The sequence below is a fragment of the Saccopteryx bilineata genome, chromosome 3, assembly GCF_036850765.1.
Source record: "Saccopteryx bilineata isolate mSacBil1 chromosome 3, mSacBil1_pri_phased_curated, whole genome shotgun sequence".
NCBI classification, from domain to species: domain Eukaryota; kingdom Metazoa; phylum Chordata; class Mammalia; order Chiroptera; family Emballonuridae; genus Saccopteryx; species Saccopteryx bilineata.
Window position 1 is genome coordinate 309,756,072 of NC_089492.1, and position 15,817 is coordinate 309,771,888.

Genomic DNA, 15,817 nt, shown 5'->3' on the forward strand with positions numbered 1-15,817 from the left:
GAGCGAGGGCTCATCTGGCTTGAGCAAAAGGTCACCAGCTTGAGCCCAAGGTCTCTGGCTCGAGCAAGGGGTTACTCAGTCTGCTGAAGGCCCGCAGTTAAGGCACGTATGAGAAAGCAATCAATGAACAATTAAGGTGTTGCAACGCGCAATGAAAAACTAATGATTGATGCTTCTCATCTCTCCCATTTCCTGTCTGTCTCTATCCCTCTTGCTGACTCTCTCTCTGTCTCTGTAAAAAGAAGAAGAAGAAAAAAAGATGGAATCAGACGACCCTAGTGCCATTGCTGTGTGATGTCGGCAAGCAGCTTCATTTCTCTGAAAGTCAGCTTTTTCACTTAAGCAGGGACAAATAAAATTCGCCTCTTTAAAATTTTTTTTCTTAAGTTGGAAATGGGGAGGCAGTCAGACAGACTCCCGCATGTGCCCGACCGGGATCCACCTGGCATGCCCACCAGGGGGTGATGCTCTGCCCATCTGGGGCATTGCTCTGTTGCAACCAGAGCCATTCTAGCGCCTGAGGCAGAGGCCATGGCCAACTTTGCTCCAATGGAGCCTTGGCTGTGGGAGGGGAAGAGAGAGACTGAGAGGAAGGAGAGGGCGAGGGGTGGAGAAGCAGATGGGCGCTTCTCCTGTGTGCCTTGGCCAGGAATCGAACTCGGGACTCCTGCACGCCAGGCTGACGCTCTACCACTGAGCCAACCGGCCAGGGCCAAAATTCACCTCTTATGAGAAGTTCAATTAAAATGTTTGCTAAGTGTTTTGTTACCACAGGTTGACAAGTGGTAGACCCTGCTAGCTTTATTAGTATAATTTCATTCTTTCAGTTTCTATTCCTTCAGTATTTCCTGTTCCTTCCTTCCTTGTTTGAGATCTGGTTAATTTTGTAACACCTAAAAAATTAAAATTAAAAAGAATTTTTGAGAGTAAGTTTATTAAAACTGGGGGCAGTGAAACAAGAAAGGGACTAGAAGAAGCAACAGGAGAGAGCCTAGGTAGGGCTGCCTTGGCTCTCTAGAAACCTTATGGGAAAGAAATGAGCCCATAGTGGGACCTTGGAGACAGGTTCAGGGGGTTAGCCCAGGACCACCTGCTGCTCCCATTGCTCCCCTGGTTGCAAGTCTCCTGGGGAACCTTAGTTGAGGAGATGCATATCTGTGGGAGTGGGGAAGAGGAGGGAAAAGAGGGGAAAGGTGTGGATTGGAAAGCCCAAAATGAAATTTCTTTTTATAGTATAATGGTAACATACATAGTGTACTAAATCATTATAGCTTAATTAAATTTTTTTAAAATTTAGACAATTTTAACAGGGTGACATTGATTAATTAGGGTATATAGATTCAGAGAAAATATCTCCAGGTCATATTGACATTTGATTATGTTCTATACCCATCATCAAAAGTCAAATTGTCTTCTGTCACCTTCTATTTGGTTTTCTTTGTGCCCCTTCCCTCCCTCCACCATCAATTAAATTTTTATAGTTTTCTGAAAGGAGTGCTTAGATCAGTGATGTATTTAGACTATTATTTAGCCTCTTTCCTAATATAAGAATTTAAGGCCATCATTCGCTTTCTGAGAACTTCTTGAGTTGTACTTCACAAATTTTTGTCACATTTCCATTATTATTCAGTTTTAAATATTTACTAATTTGACTTGCGCATTATTTTAGTGGTGTACTGCTTCATTTCCAAGTATTCTGTGACTGCCTAGTTATGTTTTTACGGTCGGGACTTGCTGAGGCCTGGTTGGCTGAGGCTTGGGAACATATCTTGAAAGGAGATAGTGCTGTTAGCTGTAAGAACTTTATTTCTGTATGGAGCTTGGGGCGGGGTCTGTTGGGGAGTACATGCAGGAACACCGCTATAGCTGTCCCCACCCCTAGAGATGCTGGAAGGGCCTGAGAATGTACAGGAAGTGTGTCTTGCGGGCAGGCAGCTTGAAGTGGGAGGAGCCCTGGGGCCCTTCTTGCAGGACCTCCTCTTGGGCCTCCTCCCGAAGTCCTTCCCGGATAGCCTGCAGGCGGTGTTGCCTCTCGCTGAGCCCACGGCCGCCTTCCTGGGCACTCTGATGGGACCTTCGCCGTGGCAACTTCAAAATCCAGAAGGCCACTCGGGGATGAGGTTCCAGATGGAAGCTGTCCATGGACGTGGAAATGGGCATCGGGGCCTCCTTCTCCTCTATCTTGGGTACCTGTGGAGGAGGGACAAGAAAACCCTCTCAAACTCCAAATGACTACCCCAGGACTCTCAGATTCCATTGGCATATTTACTTTTTTTTTTTGTATTTTTCTGAAGCTGGAAACGGGGAGGCAGTCAGACAGACTCTCGCATGCGCCCGACGGGATCCACCCGGCACGCCCACCAGGGGGCGATGTTCTGCCCATCCGGGGCGTAGCTCTGTCACGACCAGAGCCACTCTAGCGCCTGGGGCAGAGGCCAAGGAGCCATCCCCAGCGCCCGGGCCATCTTTTGCTCCAATGGAGCCTTAGGCTGCGGGAGGGGGAAGAGAAAGAGAGGAAGGAGAGGGGGAGGGGTGGAGAAGCAGATGGGCGCCTCTCCTGTGTGCCCTGGCCGGGAATCGAACCCGGGACTTCCGCACGCCAGGCCGACGCTCTACCACTGAGCTAACCGGCCAGGGCTTCCATTGGCATATTTAAATCAGTTTGCCACGTATAGGCTGGCTGCTTTGGGAGTTAAAAACTCACTTTGCAGTTTTTCAAAGCACTTGAGTTTACAAGCACTTAAAATTTTTTTAATTTTTTTTTTTTTTTTTTTTTTAACAGAGAGTCAGAGAGAGGGATAGACAGGGACAGACAGACAGGAACGGAGAGATGAGAAGCATCAATCATTAGTTTTTCGTTGCGCATGTGACACTTTAGTTGTTCATTGATTGCTTTTTCATGTGCCTTGACTGCGGGCCTTCAGCGGACCAAGTAACCCCTTGCTTGAGCCAGAGACCTTGGGTCCAGGCTGGTGAGCTTTGTTCAAACCAGATGAGCCCGCACTCAAGCTGGCGACCTTGGGGTCTCGAACCTGGGTCCTCCGCATCCCAGTCTGACGCTCTATCCACTGTACCACCACCTGGTCAGGCAGGCAAATTATTTTTGATTTTAGAGAGAGAGAAAGAGACAGAGAAGGAGAGGGGAAAATATTTATTTGTTGTTTCACTTATTTATACATTCATTGATTGATTCTTGTATCTGTCCTGACTGGGGATCGAACCTGCAACCCTAGTGTATTAGGATGATGCTCTAACCAGCTGACTGCCTGGCCAGGGATATAAGCACTTTTGGATTAAAAAATATTCAGAGGTTGCCCTGGCCTTGGCTAAGTGGATAAAGCATGGACCTGGTGTGCATGACTCCTGGGTTCATTCCCACACATGAGAAGCAACTATCTACTCCTCTTTCCCTCCTTCTCCCCTTTCTCTCTCTCTTTCCCTCCTGTAGCCAGTGACTTGATTGGTATGAGCATTGGCATCAGGTACCAATGATAGCTCGGTTGATTTAAGCATCTGCTTCAGGTGGATGCAAGGTGGATCCCAGTGGGGTGCATGCGGGAGTTTATCTCCCCTTCTCTAACCTAAAAAAAAAATTCAGGCCCTGGCCGGTTGGCTCAGCGGTAGAGCGTCGGCCTAGCGTGCAGAGGACCCGGGTTCGATTCCCGGCCAGGGCACATAGGAGAAGCGCCCATTTGCTTCTCCACCCCTCCGCCGCGCCTTCCTCTCTGTCTCTCTCTTCCCCTCCCGCAGCCAAGGCTCCATTGGAGCAAAGATGGCCCGGGCGCTGGGGATGGCTCTGTGGCCTCTGCCCCAGGCGCTAGAGTGGCTCTGGTCGCAACATGGCGACGCCCAGGATGGGCAGAGCATCGCCCCCTGGTGGGCAGAGCGTCGCCCCTGGTGGGCGTGCCAGGTGGATCCCGGTCGAGCGCATGCGGGAGTCTGTCTGACTGTCTCTCCCTGTTTCCAGCTTCAGAAAAATGGGAAAAAAAAAAATCAGAGGTTTATAGACTACTTTGGGATTGAAAAACACACTTTTGGAGGTTTCAAAAGCACTTTGAGGTTTAAAATTACTGTTGGAATCACAAAACACTTTAGGATTAAACATACTATGAGGTTTGGAAAGCAGTTCGGTTTGAAATGTACAAAGCACTGGGATTAAATGCTCTTGGCTTTACTAAAGAATCATGATCGCGATTTTCTTTTGAAGCACCGTGATAGAGCTGTGCTGTCGGTGCTCCAGTTCGAGGGACGGGCGGCAGCTGGGATCGTGGCGAGTAGCCTGCAGCATTTGCTGGTGGTCGCGATGAGTTTGCCCCTCAATCCCAAACCTTTCCTCAATGGATTAACAGGAAAGCCAGTAATGGTGAAACTTAAGTGGGGAACGGAGTACAAAGGCTACCTGGTATCTGTAGATGGCTATATGAACATGCAGCTTGCAAACACAGAAGAATACATAGATGGAGCATTGTCTGGACACCTGGGCGAAGTTTTAATAAGGTGTAATAATGTCCTTTATATCAGGGGTGTTGAAGAAGAAGAAGAAGATGGGGAAATGAGAGAATAGCATCTTTTGCCGGGATTTTTCTTTTTTATATATATTTCTAGACAATAAAAATTTGTGTTTTTCATCTTGAAAAAAAAAAAAGAATCATGATCACAATTGCAACATGTGATTTTTTTTTTTAAAGTGAGAGGGAAAAAATAAAATAAAATAAAATAAAATAAAATAAAGTGAGAGGAGGCCTGACCAGGTGGTGGCGCAGTGGATAGAGAGTCCGACTGGGACACAGAGGACCCAGGTTCGAGACCCCAAGGTCACCAGCTTGAGTGCGCGCTCATTGGGTTTGAGCAAGGCTCACCAGCTTGAGCCCAAGGTCGCTGGCTTGAGCAAGGGGTCACTCCGTCTGCTGTAGCCCCCCCAGTCAAGGCACATATGAGAAATCAATCAATGAACAACTAAGGTGCCGCAATGAAGAATTGATGTTTCTCATTTCTCTTCCTTCCTGTCTGTCTTTCCCTCTCTCTGACTCTTTCTGCCACAAAAAAATAAATAAATAAAATAAAATAAAGTGAGAGGAGGAGAGATAGAGAGACAGACTCCCGCACGTACCCCAAACGGGATCTGCCCCACAATCCCCGTTGATATTCGGAACAACTAAGCTATCCTCAGTGCTCAGGGCTGATGCTCAAACCAGTAGAGCCACTGACCATGAGAGAGGGAGAGGGAGGGGGGGGGGGGAAGAAGGGGAACAGAGATGGTTGCTTCTCACGTGTGCCCTGACCAGGGATAGAACCTGGGACTTCTGCACATTGGGCCGATGCTCTATCTACTGAGCAACCAGCCAGGGCCCACAACATGTGACTTTCTTTTTTTTTTTTTTTTTTTACAGAGACAGAGAGAGAGTCAGAGAGAGGGATAGATAGGGACAGACAAACAGGAATGGAGAGAGATGAGAAGCATCAATCATCAGTTTTTCGTTGTGACATCTTAGTTGTTCACTGATTGCTTTCTCTTATGTGCCTTGACCGTGGGGCTACAGCAGACCAAGTAACCCCTTGCTCGAGCCAGCAACCCTGGGTCCAAGCTGGTGAGCTTTTTTGCTCAAACCAAATGAGCCTGCGCTCAAACTAGCGACCTCAGGGTCTCAAACCTGGGTCCTTCACATCCCAGTCTGATGCTCTATCTATTGCGCGACTGCCTGGTTAGGCACAATATGTGACAGTTTTTAAAATGTTATTAGCCATCCCTTTTTAAAAAAAGTGATACAGGTCCTGGCCGGTTGGCTCAGCGGTAGAGCGTCGGCCTGGCGTGCGGGGGACCCGGGTTCGATTCCCAGCCAGGGCACACAGGAGAAGCGCCCATTTGCTTCTCCACCCCCCCCTCCTTCCTCTCTGTCTCTCTCTTCCCCTCCGGCAGCCAAGGCTCCATTGGAGCAAAGATGGCCCGGGTGCTGGGGATGGCTCCTTGGCCTCTGCCCCAGGCACTAGAGTGGCTCTGGTCGAGGCAGAGCGATGCCCCGGAGGGGCAGAGCATCGCCCCCTGGTGGGCAGAGCATCGCCCCTGGTGGGCGTGCCGAGTGGATCTCGGTCGGGCGCATGTGGGAGTCTGTCTGACTGTCTCTCCCCATTTCCAGCTTCAGAAAAATACAAAAAAAAAAAGTGATACAGACAGAGAGACAGACAGGAAGGGAGAGAGATGAGAAGCATCAACTCATGGTTGCAGCACCTTAGTTGTTGATTGATTGCTTTCTCATATGTGCCTTGCCCTGGAGGCTCCAGCTGAGCTTGTGACCTCTTGCTCAAGCCAGCAACCTTGGCCTTAAACCAGCAACCATGGGGTCATGTCTATGATCCCACGCTCAAGCTAGAAACCTCAGGGTTTCGAACCTGGGTCTTCAGCATTCCAGGTCAATGCTTTATCCACTGTACCACCACCTGGTCAGACATTAGCCACAACTTTGACTGGAATGTCATGATTGAAAGGGACATACTTAGACTCTGGATGTTATCACAAAAGCTTTAAGGAGCCCTGGCCAGGTAGTTCAGTTAGTTATAGTGTTGTCCCCGTATGTCAAAATTGTGGGTTCAATGTCCAGTCAGGGCACATACAAGAATCAACCAATGAATGCATAAATAAGTGGAAGAACAAAATTGACATTTCTCTTTCTTCCTCAAAAAGATTTTTTAAAAAAAGATAAAAAATCATTAAAAAGAAATCCTTTAAAGAAATAAGATGGACTTTGGAAACCAATAAAATCACCTTAGAAAAACAGCCTGGTACATTGCTTATTTTATTTACATGGTTCATGGCAGTCTTTCCAGGGAAGGGATGAAGGGTGATTGAAGGATGATTTCCTGGGATATGGCAAACAAAGAACCTCAAGACATTTTTGTGGACCTCACAAAGTTGAGGTATTCACCCTAATATGATATATAAGGTATTACAGGCATAGTCTGATGGTGACTATGTAGTTTGGCTTCTTACCCTGAGAGGCTAATTAAAACTCAATCTGACCTGACCCAGTGGTGGCACAGTGGATATAGCGTTGACCTAGAATGCTAAAGTCACCAGTTCTAAGCCCCAAGGTCACTGGCTCTGAGCGTGGGCTAAGGTTAGTCAGCAAGGGGTCCCTGACTTGAGTGGGGCAAATCGTCCACACGATCCCAAAGGTCGCTGGCATGAAAAGCCTAAGGTTGCTGGCTTGAGCAAGGGGATACTGGCTTGCTCTACCTGGTCAAGGCACATATAGAAGCAATCAACATACAACTAAAGTGAAAGCAATTACGAGTAGGTGCTTCTTGCTCCCTCTCTCCCTTCCTCTCTCTCTGTCAAAAACAAACAAACAAACAAACAAACAAACAAACTCCCCCCAAAACAATCTAGAGATTCCTTACAAATTACATCAAAGCAGATTTAAAGGAGCCTATAGGATCAATTACTATTTCTTTTTTTATTTATTTTATTTTATTTATTTATTATTATTATTTTTTACAGAGACAGTGAGTCAGAGAGAGGGATAGACAGGGACAGACAGGAACGGAGAGAGATGAGAAGCATCAATCATTAGTTTTTCACTGCGTGTTGCAACACCTTAGTTGTTCATTGATTCCTTTTCTCATATGTGCCTTGACCGTGGGCCTTCAGCAGACCGAGTAACCCCTTGCTGGAGCCAGTGACCTTGATCTTGGGCTCAAGCTGGTGGGCTTTTGCTCAAACCAGATGAGCCCATGCTCAAGCTTGGCGACCTCGGGGTCTCAAACCTGGGTCCTCTGCATCCCAGTCCGACGCTTTATCCACTGCGCCACCGCCTGGTCAGGCACTATTTCTTATGTTCATTAAAACAATCAGGCCAAAGGCCCTGGCCGGTTGGCTCAGTGGTAGAGCATCGGCCTGGCGTGCAGGAGTCCCGGGTTCGATTCCCGGCCAGGGCACACAGGAGAAGTGCCCATCTGCTTCTCCATCCCTCCCCCTCTCCTTCCTCTCTGTCTCTCTCTTCCCCTCCCGCAGCCAAGGCTCCATTGGAGCAAAGTTGGCCCGGGCGCTGAGGATGGCTCCGTGGCCTCTGCCTCAGGTGCTAGAATGGCCCTGGTTGCAACAGAGCAATGCCCCAGATGGGTAGAGCATCGCCCCCTGGTGGGCATGCCAAGTGGATTCCGGTCGGGTGCATCCGGGAGTCTGTCTGACTGCCTCCCCGTTTCCAACTTCAGAAAACAACAACAACAACAAAACAATCAGGCCAAATTGAAACTGGATTTAATGCAATAAATAACTTGGTCTTAACTTGGTTCTTTGATATAAAAATGAGGGTGATTGTGTGGAGAAAAATTGTTTTTCCATAAAATTTATAATACAGCCCTGGCTGGTTGACTCAGTTGTAGATAGTCAGCCAGTGTGTGGGTGTCCTAGGTTCAGTTCTCAGTCAGGGTACAGAGGAGAAGTGACCATCTGCTTCTCTACACTCCTCTCTCTATTTCTCCCTCAGCCATGGCTCGATTAGTTTGAGTGAGTTGGCCCCAGTGCTGAGGATGGTTCCCTGGCCTCCACCTCAGGTACTAAAAATAGCTCGATTGCTAAGCAATGGATCAACAGCCCCAGATGGGCAGAACACAGCCTGGTATTGCCTGGTGGATCCTGGCTCAGGTACATGTGGAATTCTGTCTTTCTGTCTCCCCTTGACTCACTTAATAAAAGAAAAAAGCCTGACCAGGCGGTGGCAAGTGGATAGAGCGTCAGACTGGGATGCCGAGGACCCAGGTTCGAGACCCCAAGGTTGCCAGCTTGAGCAAAAAGGTCACCAACTTGGACACAAGGTCGCTGGCTTGAGCAGGGGGTTACTCGATCTGCTGAAGGCCTGCAGTCAAGGCACATATGAGAAAGCAATCAATGAACAACTAAGGGCCCTGGCCGTTTGGCTCAGTGGTAGAGCATCGGCCTGGTGTGCGGGAGTCCCGGGTTCAATTCCTGGCCAGGGTACACAGGAGAAGCGCCCATCTGCTTCTCCACCCCTCCCCCTCTCCTTCCTCTCTGTCTCTCTCTTCCCCTCCCGCAGCCGAGGCTCCATTGGAGCAAAGATGGCCCGGGCGCTGGGGATGGCTCCTTGGCCTCTGCCCCAGGCGCTAGAGTGGCTCTGGTCGCGACAGAGCGACGCCCCGGAGGGGCAGAGCATCGCCCCCTGGTGGGCAGAGCGTCGCCCCTGGTGGGCGTGCCGGGTGGATCCCGGTCGGGCACATGCGGGAGTCTGTCTGTCTCTCCCCGTTTCCAGCTTCAGAAAAATACAAAAAAAAAAAAAAAAAAGATGACACAGAGCCTGACCAGGCGATGCTGCAGTGGATAGAGTGTCGGACTGGGATGCAGAAGACCCAGGTTCGAGACCCCGAGGTTGCCAGCTTGAGCGCGGGCTCATCTGGCTTGAGCAAAAAGCTCACCAGCTTGATCCCAAGGTCGCTGGCTTCAGCAAGGGGTTGCTCGGTCTGCTGAAGGCCCGCAGTCAAGGCACATATGAGAAAGCAATCAATGAACAACTAAGGTGTCGCAACGAAAAACTGATGATTGATGCTTCTCATCTCTCTCCGTTCCTGTCTGTCTGTCCCTATCTATCCCTCTCTCTGACTCTCTGTCCCTGTAAAAAAAAAAAAAAAAAAAAAAAAGATGACACAGAGATGGGGGTAATGTATCTATTGTACATGCCAAGGATTGCCCAAGATTATCTCGAAACCACTAGGAGGCAGAAGAGGGTCATGAAGGGACTTTTCCTCACAGCTATCAGAAAGAACCTACTTTAATCTTGGACACTTTCAGAACCATGAGACAATAAATTTCTGTTATTGAAGCCACCCGACCTATGGTACTTTGTGATAGCAGCCCTCACAAATGAATACAGAGACAACAGTTTCATATCAACATTAAATATCTTGGGTGTAAAAAATGGTACTGTGGTCATGTGGAAGAATGCATTCATTCTTCTTTGGAGATCTGCTGAAGGATTTAAGGGTGAAGTGTCATAAGGTCAATAATTTATTGTCACATGATTCAAAAAAATAGCCTGATCAGGGGTTGGCACAGTGGCTAGAGTGTCAGCCTGGGACACTGAGGACCCAGGTTTAAAACCCCGAAGTTGCTGACTTGAGCGTGGGAGTTTAGACTTGACCTTATGGTTGCTGGCTTAAGCCCAAGGTTGCTGGCTTGAGCAAGAGGTTACAGGCTCAGCTGGAGCACCCCACCCATCAAGGCACACATGAAGAAGCAATCAATGAACAACTAAATGTTGTAAGGCAGTGGTCCCCAACCTTTTTTGGGCCACAGACCGGTTTAATGTCAGAAAATATTTTCACAGACCGGCCTTTAGGGTGGGACAGATAAATGTATCACGTGACCGAGACAAGTGTCAAGAGTGAGTCTTAGACGGATGTAACAGGGAATCTGGTCATTTTAAAAAGATAAAACATCATTCAGACTTAAATATAAATAAAATGGAAATAATGTAAGTTATTTATTCTTTCTCTGTGGACCAGTATCAAATGGCCCATGGACCGGTACCGGTCCGCGGCCCAGAGGTTGGGGATCACTGTTGTAAGGTATCAACAGCTGAAAATTGATATTGATATTCTGGGAGGAAAAGTCAGGCTTTCCTATCAGGCTTTTCTGTTCTGTCCCTCCTTTAGGGAGGGAAGGGAGAAGAATGTAGAAGTTTTTGGCTTGTAAGAACAATGGATTATTCAGTTTTAAATCTAAAATAAAGGTTAACCTAGAAACTTCTCTTTCAATAGGAGGCATAATTTACATACCACCTTGCATTGGCTGTAGTTCCTCCCCCTTCCTGGAATCTTGAGAGTAAAAGGCTAGTGAAAGAAGAGGAACCCTGAAAGATTTGGAAACATCTTTGAATGTGTTTCCTTGAGAATCTTAATGTTTCTGTGTATCCCCTACAAATGTTGCCAGCCTATACCATGATGTCATGCTCTCTCCCACCTGTGTGTGATCAGGGGTATATAAGCAGCCCCTGAACTATTTTTGGGATTGCACGATTTGGGCTTGCGGATGCCCCACGTGAGCCATATGCGGCGGGCATATTAAAATTTCCTCCTCTAATAAAAGTCTTCAAAATTCATCTGGACTGGGTGTCTCTATGTGAATTTGATGAAATGAGATACAGTGCCTTTCAGAATCTGGGGTGCGGTACTTTATAACATAAGGTGCTGCAGCTATTAGTTGATGCTTCTCATCTCTCTTCCTTTCTGTTTGTCTCTTCGTGTCTGTCTTTCTCTGTCTTGCAAAATGAATAACACAAATGTGAAAATAAATGTGGTAAAACTTTTACAAGTGGTGGGACTAGGCCAGCAGTTCTCAACCAAAGTCTGGAGACATTTTTGGTTGTTACCACCGGCTGTGGGGGTGGTGCTTCCATCTGGTGGCTAGAGGCAAGGTTGTTGCTAAACATTTGACAGCACAGGATGGCTCCATGCATTGATAAATAAAACAGACTATTCAGCCCCAAAATGACAGTGGTGCCAAGGCTGAGAAGTTCTGCTCTATGGTAAAGGCAATACAAACATAGTTGTATGATATCCCCCCAACTTTTCTGTAGTTTTGAAATGTTTGAAATAAAACCCTCTGTGTGTGAGAGAGAACCATATGGGTTTGCCAAGCGCATGAGGTTCTTAAAACTTTTTTTTTTTTTTTTGTGGCAGAGACAGAGTCAGAGAGAGGGACAGATAGGGACAGACAGACAGGAAGGGAGAGAGATGAGAAGCATCAATTCGTCGTTGCGGCTCCTTAGCTGTTCATTGATTGATTTCTCATATGTGCCTTGACGGGGGGGGGGGGGGGGGGGCGGCTACGGCAGTGTGAGTGACCCCTTGCTCGAGCTAGCAACCTTGGGCTCAAGCTGGTAAGCCTTGCTCAAACCAGAAGAGCCGGCGCTCAAGCTGGTGACCTTGGGGTCTCGAACCTGGGTCCTCTACATCCTAGTCCGACGCTGTATCCACTGTGTCCACTGTGCCACCGCCTGGTCAGGCAAAACATTTTAGGATTAAAAAAATAAGTCCTTTGGGGTTAGAATCACTCAAAGGTTTACAAATGTGAGATTTAAATCTTTGGTATATGTGCTGCCGAAGCGAGCATGAGATTTAAATCTTTGGAATTAAAAAGTCACATTTTGCTTGACCTGTGGTGGCGCAGTGGATGGGGTATCAACCTGGAAATGCTGAGGTCGCCGGTTCGAGGCTCTGGGCTTGCCTGGTCAAAGCACATGTGGGAGTTGATGCTTCCAGCTCCTCCCCCCTTCTCTCTCTCTCTCCCTCTCCTCTCTAAAATGAATAAATAAAAAATTAAAAAATAAATAAATAAAAAGTCACATTTTGAAGTTTACAAGGGAGACATTTGCCACTTTGGGATAGATTTAAAAATACTGAAAGATTTGCAAAGTATTTTTTTAAATATTATTTTTTGCCACAGTTACAGAGAGAGAGAGACATGCAGACAGGAAGGGAGATGAGAAGCATCAATTCTTTGTTGCGGTGCCTTAGTTGTTCATTAGTTGCTTTCTCATATGGGCCTTGACCAAGGGATCCCTTGCTCAAGCCATCGACTTTGGGCTCAAGCTGGTGAGCCTTCTTGAACCAGATGAGACCGCGCTCAAGCCAGCGACCTCAGGGTTTTGAACCTGGGTTCCCTGCATCCCAGTCCGATGCTCTATCCACTGCGCCACAGCCTGGTCAGGCTGCAGAGTATTTTTGAGGTAAAAACCTCACAAGAGTTTGTAAGAGTAAAGCTTACCGTCTGACCAGGCAGTGGCGCAGTGGATAGAGCGTTGGACTGGGATGTGGAGGACCCAGGTTTGAGACCCCAAGGTCGCCAGCTTGAGTGCAGGCTCATCTGGTTTGAGCAAAGCTCACCAGCTTGGATCCAGGGTTGCTGGCTTGAGCAAGGGGCTACTCGGTCTGCTATAGCCCCACGGTCAAGGCACTTTTGGTATGGGAAAGCAATCGATGAACAACTAAAGTGCCACAACAAAAAACTGATGATTGATGCTTCTCATCTCTCTCTGTTCCAGTTTGTCTGTCCCTATCTATCCTTCTCTCTGACACTCTCTCTGTCTCTATAAAATAAATAAATAAATAAATAAATAAATAAATAAATAAAAGCTTACCAAGCACCTGAAATTAAAAGCACTTCTCTGTTTAGAAAAGCTTCTGGAGTTCACTAAGCAGTGGGGATGTACTCTGAGGCTATGTGCCTCATTACCAAGAGCTGGTTAATCTTTGATAGATGACAAAACTTTGCTGGCGGGGGGGAAGGCAGAGTGGGAGCATGTCCTAACCTTCCAGTCATTTTCCAAGCTCCCCTCTCCTGATTCAATGGAGGCCACCACCTTCTTGGAGATCAGCACCTCTCCTGTTTTGTTGTCAGTCACCTGCAAGGATGGGAGGAGAGAGTGAGAGCAAAACTGCCTTCCCTTCTGCTCTTGTCCTGGCAGATACTGCAGCATAAGGGATTCTAGAGAGACTCTAGAAGGTACCCAGAATAAGCACCTTGTCGATCTGGAGGTGGCTGGAGACAGTGTTGTTACCCAGCTGGTGCTCCTGGTTTTCTTCTTGGTGGTAATTGCTAGGGAGGCCCCGGAGGTCCATGGGGGCAGAGAAGAAGTTGTCCATGCCCCGTAGCAGGTCATTCTGGGGCCAGAGGAGGGACAGATGAACTATTGGTCCTCAGGCCTCCCCAGAACATCTGCAGCCCTGCCAGGGTGCCCTCGAGGCTTTGCCATGTCCCTTCCACCCCTTTTCTCTGTCTTCTGATCTTTAGGGCCTATCTCAGTCACCTCCTGCCCCCATCTGTTCTGTCTCTATTCTCTGCCCAATTACCTTCCCACTCTTACATTTCACATCCTATTCTCTTTGTTCTATCCCCCTCTTCAGTCTCCTGGTCTCTGTCCCATCTCCTTCTCCTCCTCTCTCTCTTTCTTTTTCTCTGTTGCTGTCGCTTTGACTCCCCTCTTACTGTCTGTCCTCTGCCTGGCTGTGACATGCCTCCCTTTGTCTCCCTAAACCCCTTCCATCCCTGAGTTTCCATGTACTCCGGTCCCTCTTTTCTAGAACCTTTTCTCCCCAACCCCACCATTGCTCACTTTCAAGAAAAGCTGGGTGAAGCCTTGTAGTAGTCTCTCGAGGCCTAGAAAACCCAAGGAGCTCTCCTGGGCGTCAGCATCGCGGATCGGGGCTGCAGTGGAGGGGGGAACCGAGGCAGAAGGGAGCAGCAGAAGCAGGAGCAGCGCGTGCCACATTGTAGGGGCAGGCCAGAAGGCTGTGGCACCGGTCAGCAGGGGTCAGAGCCCCCGCCCCATCAGTGGTTACGCCCCCACCCAAAACTATCATGCCTTTCCTATCCCTCGTCCAGGTTTTACCTCTAGTCTAAGCAACTCTCCACCACCAAACCGATACTCCCCTCCCCTTTTCTTCTCTTTTCACCCTCTCCATCGTGTCAGGTTCCGCGTGCCCTCCCAGGCTCTGCCTGATACACGGGTCTCATTCCACTCCTTCCCCCACATTCATACCCAGATCTCATTTTTCACCTCTTATGCCTCGCACCGTTTTCTGGGCTCCGCCTTTATGCTAGTCCACAGGCAGGTCACCGGACTCTCAGACTCAGGCCGTCCACAGACTGTTAAATCCAAACAGTTCTGGTCTCGAGACCAAGCAGGGTACCTGAAGCGTTGAATGAGCTCCGCGAGCCCTTGCCGCACCCTTACTGTATGACCACGCCCACACTTGTGACCTCACCCAATAGCCAGACCCTCTATTGGATAGTCATACCTCTGTTCTTTGTTAACCACGCCCCTTGAGCCTGCCTCGCGTTCACTCTCGGTCACGCCCCTTTGTCGGACCACGCCCCCGTCTAGACTAGGCGTTGGAGACCCAAGTCTTGTCCTCAGCACTTTTAATTCCATCCCTAGGCTCCTTCTGCTCATGAGCAGTCCTGGTTTGCCGGCTTATTAGTTTTATATCTATCTCTTGAGAGTTTATCCGTGTTGTTGCTTGTCTTCTCTGGACTTTGAAACGATTGATGCACTCAACAGAGGGCAATATGTAGGGACGCTGAACATGGAGCCCTCTTCGGTTCCACTAAACAGCCCCCCTCTCCGAAAACGCGAAATCTAGTCTATGTTCCAGTTTCCAAGGAACCTGGAAAACGAGCTCCCTTCTCCCTCAGGTTCCCAGAGTCTGGAATTCAGCCTCTTCTGATCCAATGAGTTTGAATACTCCGCCCCTCTTACCCTCAGGCACCGTCTCTATCTGTCCTGAAACAGCGCCATCTCTAGTCCATTAGTGCTGTGGATGCGGAGCCTCCACCTCCGTAGACTTCTAATAAACTCCTCGTCCTGCCCATGACTCTTTAACTCTGGTGAGATCGTAAGGAAACCGCGTTGTTTTAGAAGTCGATAAAAACACACCCCCGCCCAGTGGGGACCCCCACCATACTTCAGTCCTCAAAAATATACTTGGGGCTGAACAGGAAAGAACCTTTTGTGTTCGTGTCACTTCCACATCCCCAATACACAAACACACTAGGGGGCCAGAAACCTAGGCCCCCAGCCCCTTTTTCACTGAGACCCAGAAGTGTGAACCCTCAACACTCCTCCTCTCCCAGGAATCTAAGCATATGAATCCTGACGTTGCTATCAGATCCCAGCTAGACTTTACCTTTCCTTTGCCAAAGAAAAGTCCTCCCCCAAACTGTCACCATCGGATCCCTCTTCCCGCTGTCTGGCGCCGGGGCCCGCCCCCCCTTCGGTCCCTCCCACTTTTCCCAAACAAAGCTCCC

General features: G+C 48.4%; 1 protein-coding gene and 1 pseudogene across 2 annotated transcripts; one reads left to right on the plus strand and one right to left on the minus strand.

Moving 5' to 3' along the window:
* Positions 1-1,849: 1,849 nt before the first annotated feature.
* On the minus strand, positions 1,850-15,768 carry DKKL1 (dickkopf like acrosomal protein 1). 2 transcript variants are annotated; one of them, XM_066265274.1, is made up of 7 exons: positions 15,697-15,768; positions 15,270-15,394; positions 14,568-14,656; positions 14,124-14,299; positions 13,531-13,671; positions 13,320-13,412; positions 1,850-2,190 (listed from the first exon to the last, which is right to left on the minus strand). In XM_066265274.1, the coding sequence occupies exons 4-7, from the start codon at positions 14,277-14,279 to the stop codon at positions 1,879-1,881; spliced, it is 702 nt and encodes a 233-aa protein (XP_066121371.1). In that variant the 5' UTR covers positions 14,280-14,299; positions 14,568-14,656; positions 15,270-15,394; positions 15,697-15,768; the 3' UTR covers positions 1,850-1,878. The 2 variants fall into 2 exon arrangements, with proteins under 2 accessions (XP_066121371.1, XP_066121372.1); XM_066265275.1 differs by lacking the exons at positions 15,270-15,394; positions 15,697-15,768 and having other exon boundaries at positions 14,584-14,697.
* Positions 4,202-4,628, plus strand: LOC136329293 (small nuclear ribonucleoprotein F pseudogene; annotated as a pseudogene).
* Positions 15,769-15,817: the final 49 nt, after the last annotated feature.